Source organism: Aphelocoma coerulescens, chromosome 2 (genome assembly GCF_041296385.1).
Source record: "Aphelocoma coerulescens isolate FSJ_1873_10779 chromosome 2, UR_Acoe_1.0, whole genome shotgun sequence".
NCBI classification, from domain to species: Eukaryota; Metazoa; Chordata; class Aves; order Passeriformes; family Corvidae; genus Aphelocoma; species Aphelocoma coerulescens.
Genome location: NC_091015.1, coordinates 31304334 through 31325313, shown reverse-complemented (window position 1 = coordinate 31325313; position 20980 = coordinate 31304334). Strand labels below are relative to the sequence as shown.

Genomic DNA, 20980 nt, shown 5'->3' with positions numbered 1-20980 from the left:
TTTTATTCTCCAAATGCTGTTTAGACAGACTTGGCAAGGCTGATTCACCATGTGCCCTCCACCTGCAACTAGGCTGAACCCACTGGTTCTGGTGGGTCACATTCTGAGGAAGAGGTTCAAAGTAGAAACCAGAGTTCAGCAACCCTACACCCTTACATTAGTGAACATAAGGGATCAGGCCCCCTTTGCTTGCCCTTTGCTTCCCTTGAAGTGCTGGCCTGTCATTGCTGAAATGCACAAACTGCCCTGAAACAAAGCTGTGCTGCTCAAATACAGACACAAAGAAGCTTGTTTCTTTTGCTAATGCAATACCAAAGCTGCTTGTCAGTGCCCTGACCCAGGCACCACCCCTGGGGAGCTGTGCTGGGAGCGGGAGCCCCATGAAGAGCTGCACCAGACACCCTCAGCTCAAGTGTTACCTGGACTGGGGAGGAAGGGCCTCCAACACTCCCCCCCCGTCCATCAGTCCCTCAGTGCTGCTCGCTCAGTTCATGGGTGTTTGTTCTGATCAGAGCTCTGCCTCTTAAACTGTGGATTATGGCAGCACCGAAGGAAAACACGACTCCCACACCCACCCATTTATGAGGCATTGTTTAACACTACCTTGTCACTAAATAGACTGGGGAGAGGGAGGGCTTTTAAAGACTTGAGAAAATGGCTCTACGTTGCTTCAACAGCCATTTTTGTGGAAAAATCCTAATTGTGCACACACACAAAGCCACCTACGTATCCCTCCCTCTCTCAAGTGTGGTCATGGAGTGGACCCTGGGATCTCGCAGCAGTCTCACCTGGCAGATACTGGTTTCTCTGGGTGTTAAATGCCTTCCTTGCTCAGCCAGCCTGCAGCTGCCCTAGGGATGAGGTCCGGGAGTTTTCCATCACTCCTTTTGGCACGGGTCTGGCTGCTGGGTTTGGGATATGCTGGCCAGGCAGAAAAGGGTGATGCTGGCACAGCAGGTCATCACCTTCTTGGGGATAAATCTCTATCGGCCAAAGCATAGTAAGGGTGAAGCAGGATTGCTGCTGAAAACAATGCAGGGAGTGTCAGCTCAATGATGGTTTGTGATCTGTGGGATTACTGACTGCAAGGGGGTGGAAGCCCCCTTTGCATAGGGCTTGACATAGTCAGACAAGCCTCCAATGCAATTAAGTAGTTGGAGCCGGAAGAAATAAGAACTGTGTCAGCCCCTTTCAGATTCACAACCAGCGCTTTAACCAACCTCACTGCAAAACCCCACTGTTGCATCCCGAGGATGATGCAGTCTCTCCCCTGGAGAGCACTTGCACACCAGAGGATTGTTTTAAAGCAATATAATTGGCTTTCTTAGTTAAAACCTCAGCATGATTTCAAAAGGGAGAGGCCAGAATAGAAGAATCACCTTCAAATTTAGGAATCCCCATTTAAGGTGCACCCTATTTCAATTTATTGTCAAGTAAAAGACGTACAGTTCTGACATTAAGACTGCAGTTTCAAAATTGAATGCAATATATTATGTGAAGCACATTTTCTATGAAGTATACTTTTATTTTTATTTTTAAAAGACAACTGATTCTGTATTTACAAATATATATTTGGGACTGACTGTAGCTTTGATTCTCTAGCAGAGAAACACTAATTCAAGAGTTGTGTTGAAGAAATGCCTTGGGTTAGGAACATTTTTGACTGAAAAGCAGACTCTGTGAAGGCTTCCAGGGAAGGGCATTTTGCCTGAAGGGAGTCACATCAAAAGCTCTGCCCAGCTTCTAATCTACAGGTTTCTTGAAAAACCTTATCATTACATGCTTTTGTACTGACATTCAGTCTGATGCAAACCAGATCTATTTGTATTTGTGCCCCTATCTAGTTCAGTTACCAGCATATATGTGAAATGCTGGACGAAAAAACACATTTAAGTTCCCATCTGAACTGATATCAGAGAGTAAGTGGGAAAAATTCCTGAAAACTACATTCAGAAACTGTTAGTACCTAATAATTTTGCTGGGGAAGGGCAAGCTGAGAGGGGCTCCCAGGAGCTACACATTAGGCATGATATGAACACAAAAGATGTAGGGCTTTGGGCACTGTGTGACTGAAAAGTGAACAACTCCTGTCAGCCCAGAGTGCAACTCCTCACCCTGCTCCAAATCACAAGTCTCAACTTGGCCAGCAGCCCTGTGCTAAAAACACCCATTTCTCTCCAACACCACGTCTATAAATGGAGCTGGGACAACTAAGTCAGCAATCACAGAACATCTCAACTTGGCAGGGACCTGAAACAATTACCAGGTGCAGCTGGGGTGCCTGGCTTGGAGGCACCTGAACTTCAGTGCAGTGGTTCCACTCAGCTGTGCTCGTACCCACAGTATGCTGGGGGCACAGTTGCAGCAGGCACCCCAGATTTGCCGCCTGTGGCCTCACAGTGCCTCTTGCAGCCGATGATTTCTGTCTCCAGCAGATGGCCCAGCCAGCCCGCAGCCAGCAGCGCCTGGCTCTCTCTCCCTGGCAGTCTCACTGCAGGGAAGTGGTATTGTGATCTCTGCAAATTACTCGAGATTAGCACCTTTGAAATCAGACTAAGTTTAAGATTATACAGAAAACCGGGTTTATGTACACCAAACTAAATATTCATTAGTACCTCAGAAAATGGCAATTTTGAATGTAAGATGTTTTTAGCAATAGTGGCTGCATATCAATGACTCAATACTACCACGTCACAGCTGCAGAGTTTTGTGCATGTGTTTTCATGCCCAGCAAATTTATTTTCTGTAGTGACAAGGACCAAAAAGGAAAGTATGCAGCTAATGCATCAGTTCTGCTTTTTAATATTACTATCTCTGGTCTTCTCAAAGTCACTGGAAACATCACCATGACGTATTTCTCCTTCCAAAGATCGATACCTGTCAGAAAAATAAATGCTGTACTAGATGGAAAGCTGGCATTCAACAGCACTTGATTTCCACTTGCTAACTGCTGTTTACAGTAAAGCTAGATACATATTGAGACAAGACACTTACACTCACATGATCTGTGGTTTGTATGAAGTGTTGACTTTCCCTCAGAAAAATCAGTACTATCTGTTAGCTTATTGGTTTCTAATGGCAAAATATACCACTTCATTAGTTGACTATGCCCTGTCATGCTTTTCCCTGAAAGAATACAAGTCTCTCTTTTCTAAACCTGATGTAAATAAATTTCAGATTTCACATGTAATGACTTCTAGTCATGCATGTTTCAAAGCTAATACTTCTAAAATGAGATGGTTTCTCTTTCAAAATTCAGCAATCACTAATAACTGAGTGTAGTATGAACTGAGCAGAGCACATTAATCTATATATCATTTGCATAAATTGTACCTGCAAAATTGGGACTCCACAGATTTCTTCCTGTACATTTTCTTTAAATTAAGCAACAGAATGAACAAAATGACTTTGCTATGGAATATGGGTAATCTGTCCCAAGATGTATGTAAGGATGGGAATAAAGATTTGATGGTGATCCCTACACCACTTAGCTACAAACACTGATTTTTTTGGGGAAGAAGTATGAAAATGGTCTGTTGGCATTCCTGTGTATTTTTTACTTGAAAAATAATAAAAACTTTGGCAAGCCAGAAGTTTACATACACACTAATATCACAAAACTAAGATATAAAAGCCATTTATTCAAAAAAATGTGGTGGTGTCAAATCACATACACAAGCCAATATTGAGCTACAAACACAGACCAAACGGTTCTATAAACAGAAATTGGAGTGTTCATATACCATAGTACCTGAAAAAGACCGTTAATAAAAAGGAGTCCATAAGTATTTCATTTCACTTTTTCTATATGGCTCCTTGCTGAATGTCTTTGCCTAAGTTAGTGTACAATGAGCCAGAGGTAGAGTCCCAAGTAAAGCATCTAATGCCTCAGGGCTCCATTAAAAACCTTTATTCTTCTAAACAAAAGGAAAGTCTAGTCTATAGTTTTCTGTATGACACTGAAGTAAAGCCTCTTTGCTTGAACAGTACGGCATTCCCAAGCGCATTTGGCATTAACCTAGATTGAGACTGTGCTTTGTGGAACCACCTCAGTTCTCCTCCCCTTCAGACTCCGACTCTAGAAGAGAAGAAAGTAAAACACTTCATGTAGGTTGCACAAGGACACTGACATGAGTAATTCTATAAAAATAACAGGATATCCTTCCAAAATGAAAATGAACTTTTCCCCACACCTAGTAGTTCCTAGGAAAGGTTGGCAGATCAAACAGAGCAAACAAGAAGGAAACACACAGCTTCAGGAGATGAAGGTTTGCTCTGTCGCCCTCCATGGTGGAGCTCTTCACTTACACATCTGTCACTAAAATCTTCACCACATTGCTATGAGTGATTCTGCTCCTCATCTACAGAGCTACACAATGTGTACCTGAGCTGAGTTTAATAAAGGCTCAGCATTAGTTGCTCACTCTTCTAATCTCTAAGAGTAGCCTGTACTGCTCTCATCCAGGAAGCACCCTTAAAACTATTTGCTCTGCAAATATCAATCGACATCACCATCCAAGCCTGTCTAGAAAGTAGTGTTACCCTACAGGAGGTATGAAACCTGTACAAACCAAATTTTTAAATGATTTTTATAGTGTAAGATAAAGTTCATTTAGTAACAGAGCAGAAGAAGTAGAAGTAACTTAAAAGCAGGAATACACATGCTGGTTTTGTAACCTAAAGCTACTTTGAATCATATTGTATTTCTGTGTTCACCTGACAGGAAAGGGCTCACTGCCAACACATATTACAGTGTAGGTCAGATTTCTGAGAGCAAACATGGTCTGCGTGTTCTTACACAAACATTTTGTCTCTGTTTGTACTGGACATTGTAATTAAGGACACCTGGCAGAGGGGACATGAAGGAAAGGATAAAAATAAAGAACAGCCAAGGCATACAAGCAGAAAATTAAAAGGGGAAAAAAAAAGCTTAATGAGACCAAGCTTGCCCACCCAAAATCTCAAGTGTGAAAGCAGCTGCCATTTTTATGCTACTACCTGAACATGTGAATTGCTGCTAAGTTTTATCTGTTCCTTGTCATTACTACATATTCCCTCCAAGTTTATAAAACTAATTTTATTAAACTGATGCAAATGAACACTAATAATTTCATCTCTATCTATTACACATAGATTTATCTTCCCAACTGATGGGGAATTCTTTTTCCATGCAAAAAGAAGATAATTTGTTTATTCAGTACAAGTATTTTCCTATGAAGAACATGAGGAAAACCAAGTTAGGGACTAAAGAAACTAGTTCCCCTTCTAAATAACCATTTTAAAGCAGCAAATAGAGACCACATAATCTTAGCCTGACCATTCACCTAAACCCAGTTTCAAGAGCAAGGAAGGGCACAGGCAAGCTCATGCTATGTGCCATTAAACATGATAATAGCAGAAAAGGCACTGAGACAGAAAACTCTGGCTGCATGTGCTTGCACCAAGGTACTTTATGCTGTCATCAGTGCAGAGTTCCTCCCTGCAGAAGCTAAAAGAGCTTATCTGTAGACAAGTGGTACCCAATGAAAAAAAGACTTCACAGGGACACCATAATCACTAAAAAAGCAGCAAGTGTTGTTAGGCTTAGGCATGCCCGGAAACAACTGGGACAGTTACGCCTGCTGTTTTGTATTTCAAGTCCTGAATACTTCATATCCTGGTACAACTAAAATGTGAAAAAAAAAAAAAAAAAAGAGACTACCATAGCTCTTCAAATGAACCCATACCTTCTTCAGCGTTTTGCAGCCACTCCACAAATTTCTTCATCTGGTCAAGAAAAACACTTTTGCCTTTAGCAACATGTGCTTCTTTATACCACTTGAGGATAGCTTCTTCACTCAGGACATCAGCTGAAATACAGATCAGTGTTTGTAAAAAATAAAATGTACATTTTAGAGATTAGCAGATTTCGAACATGAGAGGAGAAAGATTTTTAAAAGGCAGCATAAAGTTAATATGATTGTAGTGGAACAAGCTTTGCATGATCTATATTAGGCTACAAATACAGAATATTTGATACATATAATGGGTTCCAGATGCAATAAAACATGTAATGTATTAGGATTAAAATAAAGTATCAAATATTGTGCTTCCACCAAGAAGAGTTCTCTATTCATCTGTTTTAAATACACCACATAAGATGGCTGGATAAAAAGAAATATAATTATCAGCTTGCACAGCTTGGAAGTTACCACAATAAGAATTGCCATGCTTTTTCTTGCTGTTGTATCACAGAATGCATGGTTCTAGAAATCTAAAGTGACAGATACCTCCTGACTGAACACTTAAGAGACAGCCAGTAGGGATTTTTTGCAATCATTTTCCCCTAAAGGTTTTCTATTGTTTTTAACTAGGAAGTTTTAAGGTCACTATTCAGACCACCCGTTTTAAGGGATTGACTTGCATGGACAGCACAGCTAACATTTTTATGTCAAGCATCAGGAACAAAATAGCTGTCAGTGAGGACGTGAGGCTGAGTACAATTCAGAATAAAGAAATACTGATAAATAGCAAGGACACTTATTGTTACCAACATATGCAAATTTAGGTCTAGCAACAGACCTCTAGCCCCCGGACAAAGCTCCTGTGATCCAGCCAAGCCAAGTATATCAGTAATTGATGGCTGTGGAGGCAAAATCTGGAACCCACAATGGCATTTTGGCAGTTACGTAATGCAGGAGGCAAGAACAAACAACAACATCAACAACAAAAAAATCAAACTGTATTTGTTCTATAAAAAGACTAAAGACAGCTTTCTACACCTCATTAAAATTTCTGTTCTTTTTGTCTTTAAACAAACTACCCTCCCTGCTCTGCAAAATCAACACATTTATGTACTTCACTGCTTCCCTGAGCTTCTTGGTGCTGTCCCACTCACTGGGTATTTGCTTGCCAAAGCACCGACCCCAACCATCACCTTCTGCTTCAGCCTAAAGTTAGAGCAGATGTGGCAGGGAAGGGAAGAATACAAACTGAAATAAATGACACTAAAACCCCAAAGCATCTGATCAAATGAGACAGAGGAGGCACATTTCACATATGCTGTTGAATAATAAACAGATGGAAGCAACCAGGGATACGTTTGAACTTAAAACTGTTCCAAGACATTCAACAGTAACTGAATATGAAATCTTCCTGAAAATTAGGAATTTAGTAAGTGTGTGTGACTGGAAATTACCTTGTCTCTCAGGCACTTTTCCAAAATAAAACCTCTTCTGCAGTTTTCTGCAGCTGACAGTAATGCTGAGAAAATGCAGGGAAAACAGGACTGAGCTGGCTCTAGGCTTTTTTCCGTAAATACAAATTGTCCTCAGTGAACCTACGAGTGGCACACAGAGCCACAGTCTTCCTGAAATCACAACCTGCCAAAAGGAACTTTTTCTCCAATGTTACAGAAACGCTGGAGACAAGAAAGAGATTTCAAACATGTTGCATTAAATACTTGCTGGTAGTCCCTAAGAGCAGCTCAAAGGCATTACTTAATGAACCTGGATTTATAATTTAGCAAACCTGAAAATATTTCACATGGACTCATGAGCCTGCAATTTAATGTAGAAGTGCATGTGAAAAGATTACATTCACTTCAGAGTCTCACACTACATCTGCAAAATTACTCAGGGTATGACACATAGAGATCAGCAAAGAAAATCAGGAGAGATTTCAGAAAAAAAAACCAACCAAAAAAACCCAAGTAGAGCAACCCCATCCCCAGCTCAAGCTCTGGGGCACTGTGGGCATTCACAAGTATGAAGCTGCTGTATAGAAGAAAGTGCTGAAGCCCACTGCTGTATTACAGGTCACATTATGATACTGTACAAGAAAGCACCTCCAGGTAGGACCATAGCTCAGTTCAAAAGAAACAGGACTTAAGTCTGCTTTTTTGATTTGCAGCCTGTAAGCTCAATGTTTTTTTTGTTGCCAAAGAGGAAAGTGCAATTTCTCCCTCCCTTCCCAAAACCCCAATCTGATAAAAGCAGCATGTAATCTCTCTGTGTCCCTCAAAGATTAAAACATTCACAAGAGTGGAAGATGAAAAATTTGCCTGTATTTAACTCCATGGCAATAAACCTCCTACCCCAACAGAGAAGAACAAAATGCCCTGAACTACAAAAAGGATAACTGCAGTGCTCCTTTCATTTCTAAGAAATATTATGTGTAATACATTCATGCCTCCAGTGCTCATAAGGGATGACATTCTCCCATCAGCACAAAGACGCTCAATTCAACAATCATGCAGGATAGGGTGTAGTTAGTCATACCTCTAAAGTTGCTTTGAAGCAGTGGGAAGGGAAAATGGAAGGAGGATGAAGAGAATGACTCATTTTGTATATATATAGTTATTCCTCATTAAAGTTGATTACAGATGTATTTTAACAGCTGAAGCTGAACACTGTGGTTTGTGGGCGTGTGCACATCATTTCCACTGCACTCCCAGGTGATGTCAGCCCCAGAGAGCTGCTTTTCCTGCAGGTGCAGCCAACTGCCACTCAAACCACCCACGGCCAGAGCCTCCAGGGACGTCCCTCATGAAAGGGAGAAGCTGCAGAGCAGAGAGACGGAACAGCCCAGTCTCTTTTCTTCAGGGTTAACTGGAAAGTTACTTGAAGTTCAGGTCTCAGCTTTGCACTCAATCAGCCGGTTCAAATGAATTTCTGCTTTTAACTTAAACCACATAGCCATGGGCAGTAGAGGGAAAAGCACACCCTGGCAGCTGCCAACACAGTCAATCAATCTGCAGAATTCAACTCTATTGCAGCTAACTCAGCTGGGAGAACAGAGCCTTCAGGCAAGGGTTCTTTCAATGCAAGGAATGTCACCCACAGTACAGTTAAGGCCCTTCTGGTTTGTTCTGGGCTTTTCCCAGGAAAATTTTGCATCAAGTACCGAAAAAAAGTACTTGAATAATGAAGAACTGTGATCCATCAAAAACCAAAACCCCTGTATGAAGTGGAACTTGAAGATTCCATTCTTCTAAGTGCAGTATTCCTGCAGAGTTTGAGAACCTCGGTCAGTCTGCATCATTTGGTTACTGTATCTCGGTACTGCAAAAGAGTATCTCTGAAGCCTAATTATGCCTCAAACCAGGGCCCTACTTCACATGTACTTGTGAACAGTTATTCCTTTTTGTATTTTGTAAATGCTGTCTTGAATTCTAATGAAAAAGTACACAGAGGCTTTGTGTTTGCTGTTCAAAGGGTAAAATTCTGATCCTCATGAAAGGAACGATTTTTAATTTCAATGGTGTCAAGATTTCATATTTGAAATTTCAAGGATGGACACAAAAGAAAGGGGATCAACAGGTGAATATGATATATAGCATGTAATCCAGTACCAACAGTGCTTATTTTACCACCAGTTAAGGGATAGACTGCAATACAGAAGGAAGGAATAAACAACATACACCTTACAATGTAAGCAAGGAGACAGGCAAACTAACTGAGTGCCACTCAGAATTCAGCAATTCTTATTCTGCAACTGACTTTTAGATCTTGGTCAAAATGCAGCTGGCAGATTAACAATTGTACTAGCTTTAAGTGAAAACCAGAGAAGCAACATCATACCCAGGGGTCAGTACAGAACTGGACAGTTTACTTTTCTCTATACTGTCTCAGGAACACAAGGGTAGAGTAATAATAATAACAATAACAACAACAATAATAATAATGATGTCAACAAGCTTTAACCAACTACAGAACTGCTTTTGCAAATTACACCTGAAAGCTGGTAAGAAGCTGCTGCTACTTAAGGGAAAATAGGGCTTGGGTTTACATTGGGGAAAAAGTGGATGCTCCTTCTTGTTTAGAGACAGAATAATAAATTAAAAAATCAACACCACAGGCTTTCAAGATCTTCTAGGTGCTAATGAGCCCCAGCTGTCAACATGTTTCAGTATTTCCAGGTAATTCACAGGAAAGTAATCCAAGGGCTATTTTATGATGGAAATATGGAAAGCATTGAGATGCAAGATGTTGGACATGCTGATGAGAGTAGTCATAGAACTAAATTAGTCAAAGTGTGACTGGCATTAGGTGCCTATCATCACTGCTGACTATTTTTATGCCCAGGAAGAACTCCCTCACAGTGAGTAACAAGCAACAAGCTGTCCACATTCATGCTGGTACAAAGCTGCATTTCTGTCTGCCCATTCACAGATACTCAGATACCTTTATTTGTCACTAGATGAAGTTCATTAGGGACCCTGAAACCTCTCCAGATCTTGTGCATGTTACACTTAAGAACAACAGAAAGGGGAACAAGGGTGTCTGCTGTTCCCTCACCACTGGCACAGCCAGTAACAGCTTTATAGGGCTTTTTTCCTTGGCTGTGAGGAAACAGAAGATATGCTGTCTTTGACAAGTTATTTAAATGAAGTGTATGTCTCTAAAAAGACTTGATGGCTCATTTTTAGTGGATAGATATGAACTGGGGAGAAGGAGAGGATGAAATCTACCAGCAATGAAGCAAAGAAGAGGCAGGCAGCATGGCACTGCACAAGCCACACCATGAGACACTAAAGCTCAATAGAATCATGTGGAAGAAACAGGAATTGAAGGCCTAGTGCTCCCACAATCTCCCCTGGTTGACAAAATACCATGTCCTCACCTAATGGACACTGTTTAACTCCAAAGCTGCCAAAACCAGATGGAGCTGATGCTCTCCATGTCCAGCACCCAGAAGGGCCCTATGGCAGGGGCTGTAAGGTCAGGTGAGCAGTGCCAGCAGGCAGCAGGTCTGTCAAACAGGGCAGATCCAGCTTCAGCCTAAACAGGGCCAGGAAGGGCTGGCAGCTGTGCTGCCGCCTGGCTGCGTCAGACAGCAGAGAGGCAGGTGCTGCAGCATGCCTGTCCCAGGTATTCCAAGCAGGAATACAGGCACAGCACATATTGGACAGGCCATATGGTAGTTCCAAACACTCCTCTAGACATCATGTCAATCCTGAACAGAATTGTGGCACCTGTAGTGCTGAGGCTGAAGTCTTGAGGCTGAAGCCCTATGAACAAGCCTGCCCAAGTAACCTCCAGAGTCAGAACAAGAGCACGTGGGGTGAGCAGAGTAGATGGAAACTGGGTTCTTCTTCAAGCATGTTAATATACAATGCAGTGATTTATTTTCTTTTTAAATGCTTCAGAATGTCAGGGTTGCTCTTGCAGGCTAATACAGGAATGAATCTACAAAAATTCTGAAGTCAATCCTACACAAGACTATTTCTGGTGTAACCATCACTTACGCTCTGAGTGCAGAGCAATTACGCCTCTCATTCATCATGTCCGAAGCAAATGTTCTTTTCCAAAGAAAATTGAATCAAGTGATTGCTGCAGCTTGCAGCTTCAAGCTTTTCTACAGTCATTAATAGTATTTACAAATTGTAGAATTTGAGGGCAGAAGGACAAGGTGCATTGCTTTTCATTTATCATTGAGGCCACACTATACTGACAGAAGGATAGAAATAAATCCACAATTCACTTCCTTCTTCCTTCTGAAACCATGAAATTATTTTAACAGTTGGAACTCATTTGCCTTGAACATGTACCTGGATTCAACCGGGTGAACAAAGATCAACATTAGGTTTCTACTCCTGCTGATTTTTCTCCTCTAACTATTTATAGCAAGAACGTCACAACAAACTGTTTCGCACCCACCCATCACATGCAGTGAAAGACCATTAGTCTCTATGACAACCTGATCAGAATAAACTTGTGAAGAAGTCAATTTCACAATAAAAATTAAATCCATCAAAACTATAGTACCTGCAAAAAATTGGCAGGGAAAGAATAATAAGGAAAGCTCCTTCTGGCAGGGAGTGAGTCAAAAAAACCCCAACTCCAAACTCCTCAAAAATCTTCCTGCTAAGAGGGTTTGCACTTTCAAGGCTTCTTAAAACCAAGCTCTGATATACTTTTGAAATCTGTCAGAAATTTATAGAAATGTCTCCCTAGAACTGGTTTTCTACAAGGACTAAACTGCACTTGAACTGAATGGACAGTACTTGATCCTACTCATGCTTCTTGAACATGGGATGAAAGCAACAGAGGGAGAGAAGGGATTGTTTTGACTTTCTCTGCAGTCACACACTCCTTTGAACTATCAAAGCACAAAGTTTTCAAAACTTCAATGCCAATACAGCCTTCTCATAAGCACTACCTGGTGAAACATCATAGGTGAGTGGCTGGCACTGAGAATCCAAGAACAGAATACAACAGTGAATTATACACATTTACCTTTGTAAAAGAGTACCACTATCTTCTGAAAGGCTTTCATGAAGTGGATGTTGTCATAACAGTACTCCTGTACCTTCTGGAGAAGGATCAACTCTGACTGGCCTTGAGTGCTGAACACAGCAAGCAGGGGGGCATATTGCTGAAAGGAAGAGAGGGCAAAAAACAAAATGCATGTCAGTACACTTAAAATAAAAATAAACTTTTTAGAATAAACATCATGAATTTCATCCCTGAAAATGTTTCACTGAAACCTTAGATTTACTTGCATCCTGCATTTTCTTAAACACATACAATGCATATACACAAATATCCATGATCTTTTGTAGCATGTCCTGCATGCTGTAAACTAAAATTCAGTACCACTTAGTTACTGAATTCTGTAAAATCAATTTACAAAGCCCACAGTCCAGCAGTACTGCTGTCATACATTTCACAAGGCAGCATTCTGTTCATTCAGGAATGATACTTTACAGATGTTCATAATGTAAGACATCCCAGGATGAAATACATGAAAAAAATATCTCTAGCTTCACAGGGGTTTTAGAAGTCCCAGGAAACTGAAATAAAGTAAATTATTCCAAGTTAACTGTGATCAGCTGTCCTTATTTTTTCTCATTACCACGATCAAGAGTACCATGACACCCTTTTCTCTGGTAAACAGCAACATTTTCCAAGCACAGTATTAACTGCTAATGTTACTCTGACAAGACAGTAGTGGTACATTTCATTATCTTTTCCTAGAGTTGATTAATATAATAAAAAACAAAGCAAAAACTTATTGTTATGCAATTTTCCCCTCCTATTTCAGATCTTAAAACTAAAAAATTACACTGAAGGACCATATCTTTCCTTAAAAGCTAGTGTTTATGTCCATATCTCTCAAATTTCCTGTCATCTTAGCCTGTGATGAGTCCAGCTAAGACTGCAATCTTAAATTTAAGCTAATATTAAGAGCATTTTTCAGAGATGAAGTCAAATTACCTTTGATCTTCAGAAACCCTAGCCAAATATACATTGTATGTTACTATTTCATCTGCTCTTACACTAAACAGCTCAGCCTTTCTTCCTAGTTTTCAGTAACCCCCAGTTTGGCATTCTCCAGCTGCATTTGCAATGGCCTGATACCACAGAGTTCTGGTCTGAGTGACCAGGGCTGCTGCTGGTCTTGGTCAGGTGACAAACCACCCATCACCCACGGCCCTGATAGGCATGTTGAAAAGTACATGAACCTCAGCACCTCTCTGCAAGGGGCTAAACCCTGATGGTTTTACCAATATGATCCATGGAAATAACTACTAAAATACATGAAAATCAACTGAAATTTGAAAGGTTGTCCCAAAATGTGTTTTGTAATAATTATCAGCTATTTCAGAAAAAGACAGCACAAAACCACAATAGTAACGAGCAGCTCAGCAGGCTGATGCTACTTAGCACTTTTAGAAGAAACTCCCTTAAAATGGCTAGGTATAGCTAACACCAGAGGCCAAGTTTTTCCACTTCTGGCAGGTGTAGCCACATCTTTAGAAACAATGTCAGTGCTTTGGTAAGAGCACTGAAAAACCTGTGCAGGCTGTGAGTAGCTCTTTTTCCCTTTTTAGCCCTTGTAGCATGGAGCTGGTATCTAGGCAAGTTGCAGGGAGGCAGGGCAATATACAGTGCAGTTGGTTTATTTAACAGCCTCAGCAGAACTCACCCCCATCCATATGTTTGTGAAGTGCTGCTGTCTACAAACATTAAGTAACTAACAAAAATCCTATGTTTTCAGTTTGGAAGTAAATTATCTTCATTTTGCCACATCTGACTTTATTCCCTTCGCATTCCTCCCTCACTTCTCAACTGGTACAGGCTCACAGTTACGAGTTTCACAAATGTCTAACTGACTAAGGAACCTTCTTCTGAAAGGTGGCTGAGCAAGTGGCATTATTTTTCCATTTGCATCATGTTAGGGAGCAGGGGGTCAGCACCCACACTGCTGTGAAGCTCTCCAGAGCCTTGCCTCCAGTGAGAATTGTCTGGAAGATTCTCCCCACCCATGGAGAACATCTCTTCTCCGCATTGGAGGTGGCCTAGGCACTAAGCCCCAGTGTCACAGTGAGGTTACTGGGACGATGAGGAGCTTATTCTGTGAGATTCAGGGTTGAACAGCTTGCCCTGTCTCCTCCTGAGGTCAGCTCCTGCTGGTCCTGCCATATGGATGGCACACATGACTTTTACTGCACTGCCCGAGTATTCTGGTTCATGGCTGCCTGCCTCATCCTTGTCATTAGGTAGCCACCCATCCTTTTTAAGATCTGTAAACTAGATCAATACTCTGTATTTTGACACATCTTTCCAGGGGTGCCTTGTGTACACCTTACTGAAAGAATCTGGTAAGTTAGAGACTGGTACTCAGATGTCAAAGCTCTGGCAATGTGCTTTGTAAAAGTTACCTGTCAGCTAGAGCCATACAAGAATAAATCCCACCATCTGACATGTCACACATCAAGTATGTATTGATACACATCCCAATCACACCACCAGGTCAAAGCAACTCCCTGACTGTTTCCTGGCACATTGAGACAGAGGAGGGCGCAGAACTAAGCTCTCTATCACCCTAACACTGCTAATCCAGTTTCTGGAGCTGGCTCATACACTGAGGTAGCTGAGAGCCCAAAGAGAAGGATCCAAGATCTGTCTCTACCTGTCCAAAGAGGAAGGATGGGAAAAATGCTGTTTCATTTTTGAGCACTGAACTGTAAAGAAGCAGCTATCAAAGCCTGAATTTCTATTTCTATTGCTTCTATTAAAATCTTACCTCTAAGTGCAAATAGCAAATACCCCATACAAATTTGTCCTCTTTTAGAAAGTGTATGTAGCTAGAAAGATGCCTATCTTATATAGGCAAAATGCCTTACCTAATTTCAGTGGGGATATATACATAGCTGATGGCTTGGATCAGTGAGATACATAAGACTAAACATCCAGTCCACAGTATTTGTACAAAGCCAGCTATGTTTCTCTTTTCCCAGTGTTCAAATATTCAATAAAGTGTTTGTTAATTTGCCCTGCAGTACTAGACAATAAATCTAAATGGATACTTTGTTACAACTCAAAGAGAGATAATCAAATTTTACATCAAAAGAACAAGAAAAACAATGTCTCGCCCCCCTCTGGAAACTATCTTGTCTTTCTACTGCTATTTGAGCCACTTGAGAAAACTTGAAGGCATTCAGTCTTACCATCAAAGACTACACAATATCCCAAGCAACTGCATTTCTAGGATTACTGACTGGGAAACGGAATTCAGACAAAAGGACAGCAGCAGTAGGAGCTAAACCAACATGGGAACACCCAACCATGGAGAGACATCCAATATGAAGAAAGATCTATTTTACCATAAAAAATAAAGCCCAGATTGCTTCTGTTCCAAGGCAAACCTCTGAAGCCCAGGCTACGAGTTAGTATTCTTCTAGTCATAAGTTACCTGTTTCAAAGGACTAAGTCTGCTGAAAAGCCCCTGCCTCTGGTCTCAGATCCAGTGTCTTGAACTGCACAATTACTTCAGGAATACCAATGATGGCAGTGATTTGATGCCTCTGCACTGGTTTGGGGTTTCTTTTCTATCCCAAGGTCTTGAGAGTTTTGTACCAACATGCAATGGTGGTACTGCAGTATGGCGGCCTGTCTTCCTATGTATTCAGTTCCCTCATCCTCAAGGGCACTAGCTGGATCAGAGAGTAGCCACACTGTATGTACACACAGTCCCAAGCCAGCTCCTGGCTTATCACTTGACAAGTCGCTGAGTGTGGATGCTAGCAAGGGCTAGCAGAGGAATCTTCCTGTGAAACTTTTTTCTCATAAGAAAGCAGTGAGAGAAATTCAGCTTCTCACAGCTTCTCTGTGAAAGCTTTCATTCTCATGAGAACTGTATGGACAACAGTTTGTAAAAATGTAAACCATTTCTACACCTGCAGGTTGTTGTGAGAACAGTGGAATTGTTTTCAGTTTTGTGAGAATAATTGGAAATGGGTGTCTTACTGCTCAACCTATCACCTCGGCAGGTGGTGGGCCAATAGGCCAATCATGTGATTTCTCTTGTGTGAACCATGCTATAAAGGTTATGGGTGATTAAACGAGGTCACTTCGGCCATACCTTGCAACCTGGACTTGTGTGGTGATTCGCCGCTCTCTGGGGAATAACAGCGACAGCTGAGTATCCAGCTGCCACAGCCAACATCGGCAATAACCGATCCCCAGATTCTGGCCTCACATCCTGCCTGGATCTAACCAGCTCTCTGCAAAGCCAGCGCAGGTGCCCCACCATGCTCCCAAAATGCCTTTGCTTCTGGCAAAGACATTGCAAAGGCAGTTCCTGCAGGCTTACTAGTCCGATTTACTAGTCAGGTCTGAACAGGCTGAGTCCCAGCACTTGCTTAGCCCCATCCCCAGTGCAAGGAGCCTCTCAGGACCTGGCACCCTGGGAAAGCACAAGGGGGAGGTGCTCAGGCTGGGACCACCTTGGATTGCCCTGGCTCTCTGCACTGTGGGGCTCAGGGCACTCAATGATCTGAACTATCTCAGTTTTGCATCCATTTGCCTGATGTCAGACTATACAAAACACTTGGTATGCTCAGCATCAGCCTTCAAAAATTTAAATCTCCTGGATTTAAACAGGTAAAAACTTGACAGCCAAAGAATTTATTCTGTGAATTCACAGCTTTCTTCTCCTCTTCACCCATGCACACACCTTTAGATGTTTGAGGGCCTGCTCTGCAACCAGCTCTTCTTTCTTGTTCCATTCCACAGCATTCATGACACAGGTCCACAGGAGACCAATCACTGCTGGCTCTGGCAGCTCATTTCTTTTCATTTCCTCTTTCACATAAAGCACTACCTGGAGAAGGAAAAAAGGAAGATTTCCAATGAACCAGAAACTATGCTGACTTTCCAAATACTTGTAGTCATTTACAACTAACACCACAGTGCAGAAGTATTAAGAAACAGAATTAGAACAAGAATAATAAAAAGGAAGTATTTGGCATGTTTTTATTTAGAGACATTACTATAACTTGACTACAGGTTTTGTCCCTCCCCCCCAACCTAACATTTTATGCAATTAAAGGAAATACGTTCTCAAGCATAAATGAAGGAAACGCCCCCCACACCCCACAGACATCTGCACTTGTAAATCCAGATGATATTTGGTTGCTTTAGTCTTAAACACAGAGCAAAAAACAGAAGAAATCTATTGCTCTCTACCAAATGTTGATTTAAGCCTTTGATTATGATTATATAAACAGAAAGTTGTAAAAAACCACTTTTACCTCCTTAATTGGGCATTCCTGAGACAGACGTTCTTGTAGTTCTTTTTGAAGTTCTTTACGAGTCCCCAGTGACTGCTGAACTCTGAGGAAATCTGAGAGTTCTTTTAGACCTGCTTCAGTAAAATACTTGGCAAAATGGTCCACATTCTGCCGGTTGGCTGGAAATAGTTCCTAAAAAGACAGGAATGCTCTCTGTTAAATAACCAACTTTGACTCTTGACAGAATGGAAAGAACACTTTTTAAGAATAAACAGTGGGAATAACCTGTTACTTCACTTAAAACGCTGCTTGTATCCACACTGGAAAAGTCAACACTTCATTGATATAGCAGTGTTTCACTGTAATGGAGGGAAAAAATGATGTCCAGTTATGGAAATAAGCTAGCATCCACTCCATGTGAAGTGCATGTACTTATGAATAGCTATGAGCTGAACACATTGCTCAAAACAGTCCTCACACATTGCTCAAAACACTTTTTCTAGATTCCAAGAGTCTTGTAGGGAAAGTAGAAAGGAATAGATGGCAAAGCCATTACAGGCAAAGCACATTTATCACGCCCTCCCACCACATCTACACATTTATCTCTTAATAAAAATACATTCAACAATACATAAGTGGCCCAGGCACCCTGGCCTACCATTAATGCATCATTTAACAAAAATCACAAAATCCACTATGTACAGTTAACATTAATTCCTGTGGGCATTTCTAGTTTAAAGACACTGTCAATTTATGAAAGTCCAGCTACTTAGAAAAGTTAAAATTATTCTTAAAAACTACTACAGTAGTTTTAAATGCCCCATCTTGGAAAGCATTCAATGGCATTTGCTTACCATCCATTCTTGGTGTCTTAACAATGATCTGTGGGATGGATAGCACTTGTTTTTAACAAAGAAGCTAGAGACTCTCCATCTGTTTACTTACTGACTAATGAGATTAAGAAGAAATTTTCATGAAGGCATCTTTGCTAGGCCACATCATCTGATACTTTACAGTTGTTTAATAGAGCAGAGTAATGAGAGCCAACAGCTGAAAGTTTAAGTCAGTCAAGCTTGAAATACAAATAAGATGCAGTTTTCTTCCCCCCCTGCACCGCCCCCCATAAACAGTGTAATTCGCCCATTTCCCAGCCTAATGGCAAATTATTTACAACTTGGACACTTAAAATCAAGTACAAATTGAAGAGATGGAGGGGCGTGGGAGGCTGCTTCACTTTTGAAAGATACTTGCTTAATTATACATTATTGAGGTAGAAACAGAAAACACTGCTGAGTCTCCAGGCAGTGTGACACAGGATGTGTATTTGACTGGATTATCACAGCAGCAATCTTTATGACGATTAGAAAACCCCAAATGATCTTCAGAAAGACACTGGGAAAAAAAGGCACATGAAATTGCTACATATTCATATATTCTCTGAATACCTTGCTACAAATTCAGAACACAGGTTTTGAGTCCTAAGGCTGAAAGCCTTCCTGCACTGCACCTACTAGGTCTGCTGTCACCACTGCAGGACCATTTATGCTACCTAGACAGCTACTGCTGCAGAAAGTTGCTTACTAGTCATTCACTACACTACACACTTCAGAAACTTACATTCTAATCATAACTACTTATAGTTTATATATTACTTACAAAAGGAAAACATTTTAAGAAATAGAGCTTTTCATGCCCATTTGCTGGTATGTTTTGTTAGCAGTGGTTAGGAAAAAAACCCATTTACTTAATTCCCAAGCCCCATATATACAGTCTCTCAGAAGGCATCTGACTACAGGAAAAATAAGAGACAGAATGTAAAAACATGTGATTCTTAATATTCCTGAACCTGTATCAATGCTACAGCCATAACAATATTGCTATGTTTCAAAACATTTTAGAAATGCTAACAGAGTCTGAGGGGGAGTTAACATGCTTACAGCAAACTACCATCTGTATTTCATTTCCTTCTTTTTCCCTGGGAGAGATAAGGATTATTGAAAATATACTGTACTTACTAGTAATCTCTTATCGAGGTTGGCTTTTCTTAAAGCAGAGGTAACGGAATTGGCATCTTTCTCTGCCATCCATGCTTTAAAAAGCTTTACAGCGAAGGAGGCTGCAATCCCTGTTAGAGAATAGCACAAAACATGTTTCAGCAATTTTCAACATGAATTAGAGTTGACTGTAAGAAGTACAAGGTTACAAAAAAGTTACAAGACTATGGAATGAAAATACATTTATGACAACAGAAACAAACACATAGAGCTGAAACATGTATGTTTTTCTTTACTGCAAAAGTAGTTTTCTGAATTATGCTAGATTGTTTGAAAATCTTTTCATTTGGTATTGCCCATCTCCATTCAGTTGTTCAAAGATTTTCTTTGCAATTATTTTTCCTACATTCACAATTCACAGACTGAGAACAATGCAAAAGGAAAAATTATGCATTAAATCAATAGGAAACAAAGGCACAAAACAATAAAGGATAATCAGGAATAAGAACTAAAAAATGTATCTTCAAATGTTTTTTAGCAAATCCTGGAGTAAGGTTAAATAAATTTGCAACTTCAAGGTGACTGACTGTACTATATCCTCCTAAGAGGCATTTAGTAGCCAGTAGTACCAGGCACAAATACTATTTTAAAGTGAAAAAATTCTTTCCTTGAGGCACAACTTAGTATTTTGTGTATTAAATCAAACAAACTCTACCTCCACTAGCTGTGGATTTCCCATGGGAGTTAATGACCCATTAAACCCACACCTCCTATTTCCTAGAGCTGCACCACCACCACAACTGCTCCAGATTCTCCACTGCAAGCAGCAAGTGCAAGGAGCTGAAGGAAGCTGAAAGGTCTCAGAGCTGCAGCTCACCCTTGAGGAAAGTCACCTCTTGGTCAGTTATGTTTCTCCATACTACACCCATACCAACATCAGGGCTACTGAAGGCAGTGATAATGGTAATGCATATTGAAAAGCATGGTCCTATGCTACAGCTGGCCACTGGAGTTTTCTGTCTCACCCCCAGACAGCCCAGAAACTCTTAGAGCTAGAGGGAACCTACTGGTGAGAAGGAGCTTCATCACTCTTAGCCACTTTAGAGATAGATACTCATTATTTTTATTTCTGGAATACTTTGACTAAATGAGTCACCAAACAAGAACAGAAGAGACTATTCCCAGACCACTGTAAAGCTCATTGACAGTCTTTACAGATCTTGACTGTTATGGCAGTTTTGGCAAACTTATTTCAGGAGCTTAGTCGTAAGACACAATCCTTAGAGAAGTACTGTATGGAACGAGGGATGTACAATGCTATGCCAAGAGAGGCCTGCAAATACTTCTTTGGGCTTGTTTTACATGTTGGACATGATGCTGCAATCCTAACTGCTGCAAGCTGACTAATCAAGACTCACGAAGCCAGGTCAACCAGTAGGTGACTTAGGCATAACTTCCCCCTGCAAACACACTTCAGCATATCCAT

General features: G+C 40.9%; 1 protein-coding gene across 1 annotated transcript in view; it reads right to left on the bottom strand.

Annotated features, from left to right (window-relative positions):
* Positions 1–3621: 3621 nt before the first annotated feature.
* The window catches only part of LOC138106401 (eIF5-mimic protein 1), a 57692-nt gene continuing 40333 nt past the window's right edge, over positions 3622–20980 (bottom strand). Inside the window, exons 7-12 of the mRNA XM_069006952.1 lie at positions 19516–19625; positions 17522–17692; positions 16945–17091; positions 12219–12357; positions 5727–5849; positions 3622–4078 (exon numbers count right to left, since the gene is read on the bottom strand). Of these exons, the coding sequence (XP_068863053.1) occupies positions 4050–4078; positions 5727–5849; positions 12219–12357; positions 16945–17091; positions 17522–17692; positions 19516–19625 (719 nt within the window). The 3' untranslated portion in view covers positions 3622–4049. The remainder of the gene's footprint in view (positions 4079–5726; positions 5850–12218; positions 12358–16944; positions 17092–17521; positions 17693–19515; positions 19626–20980) is intronic.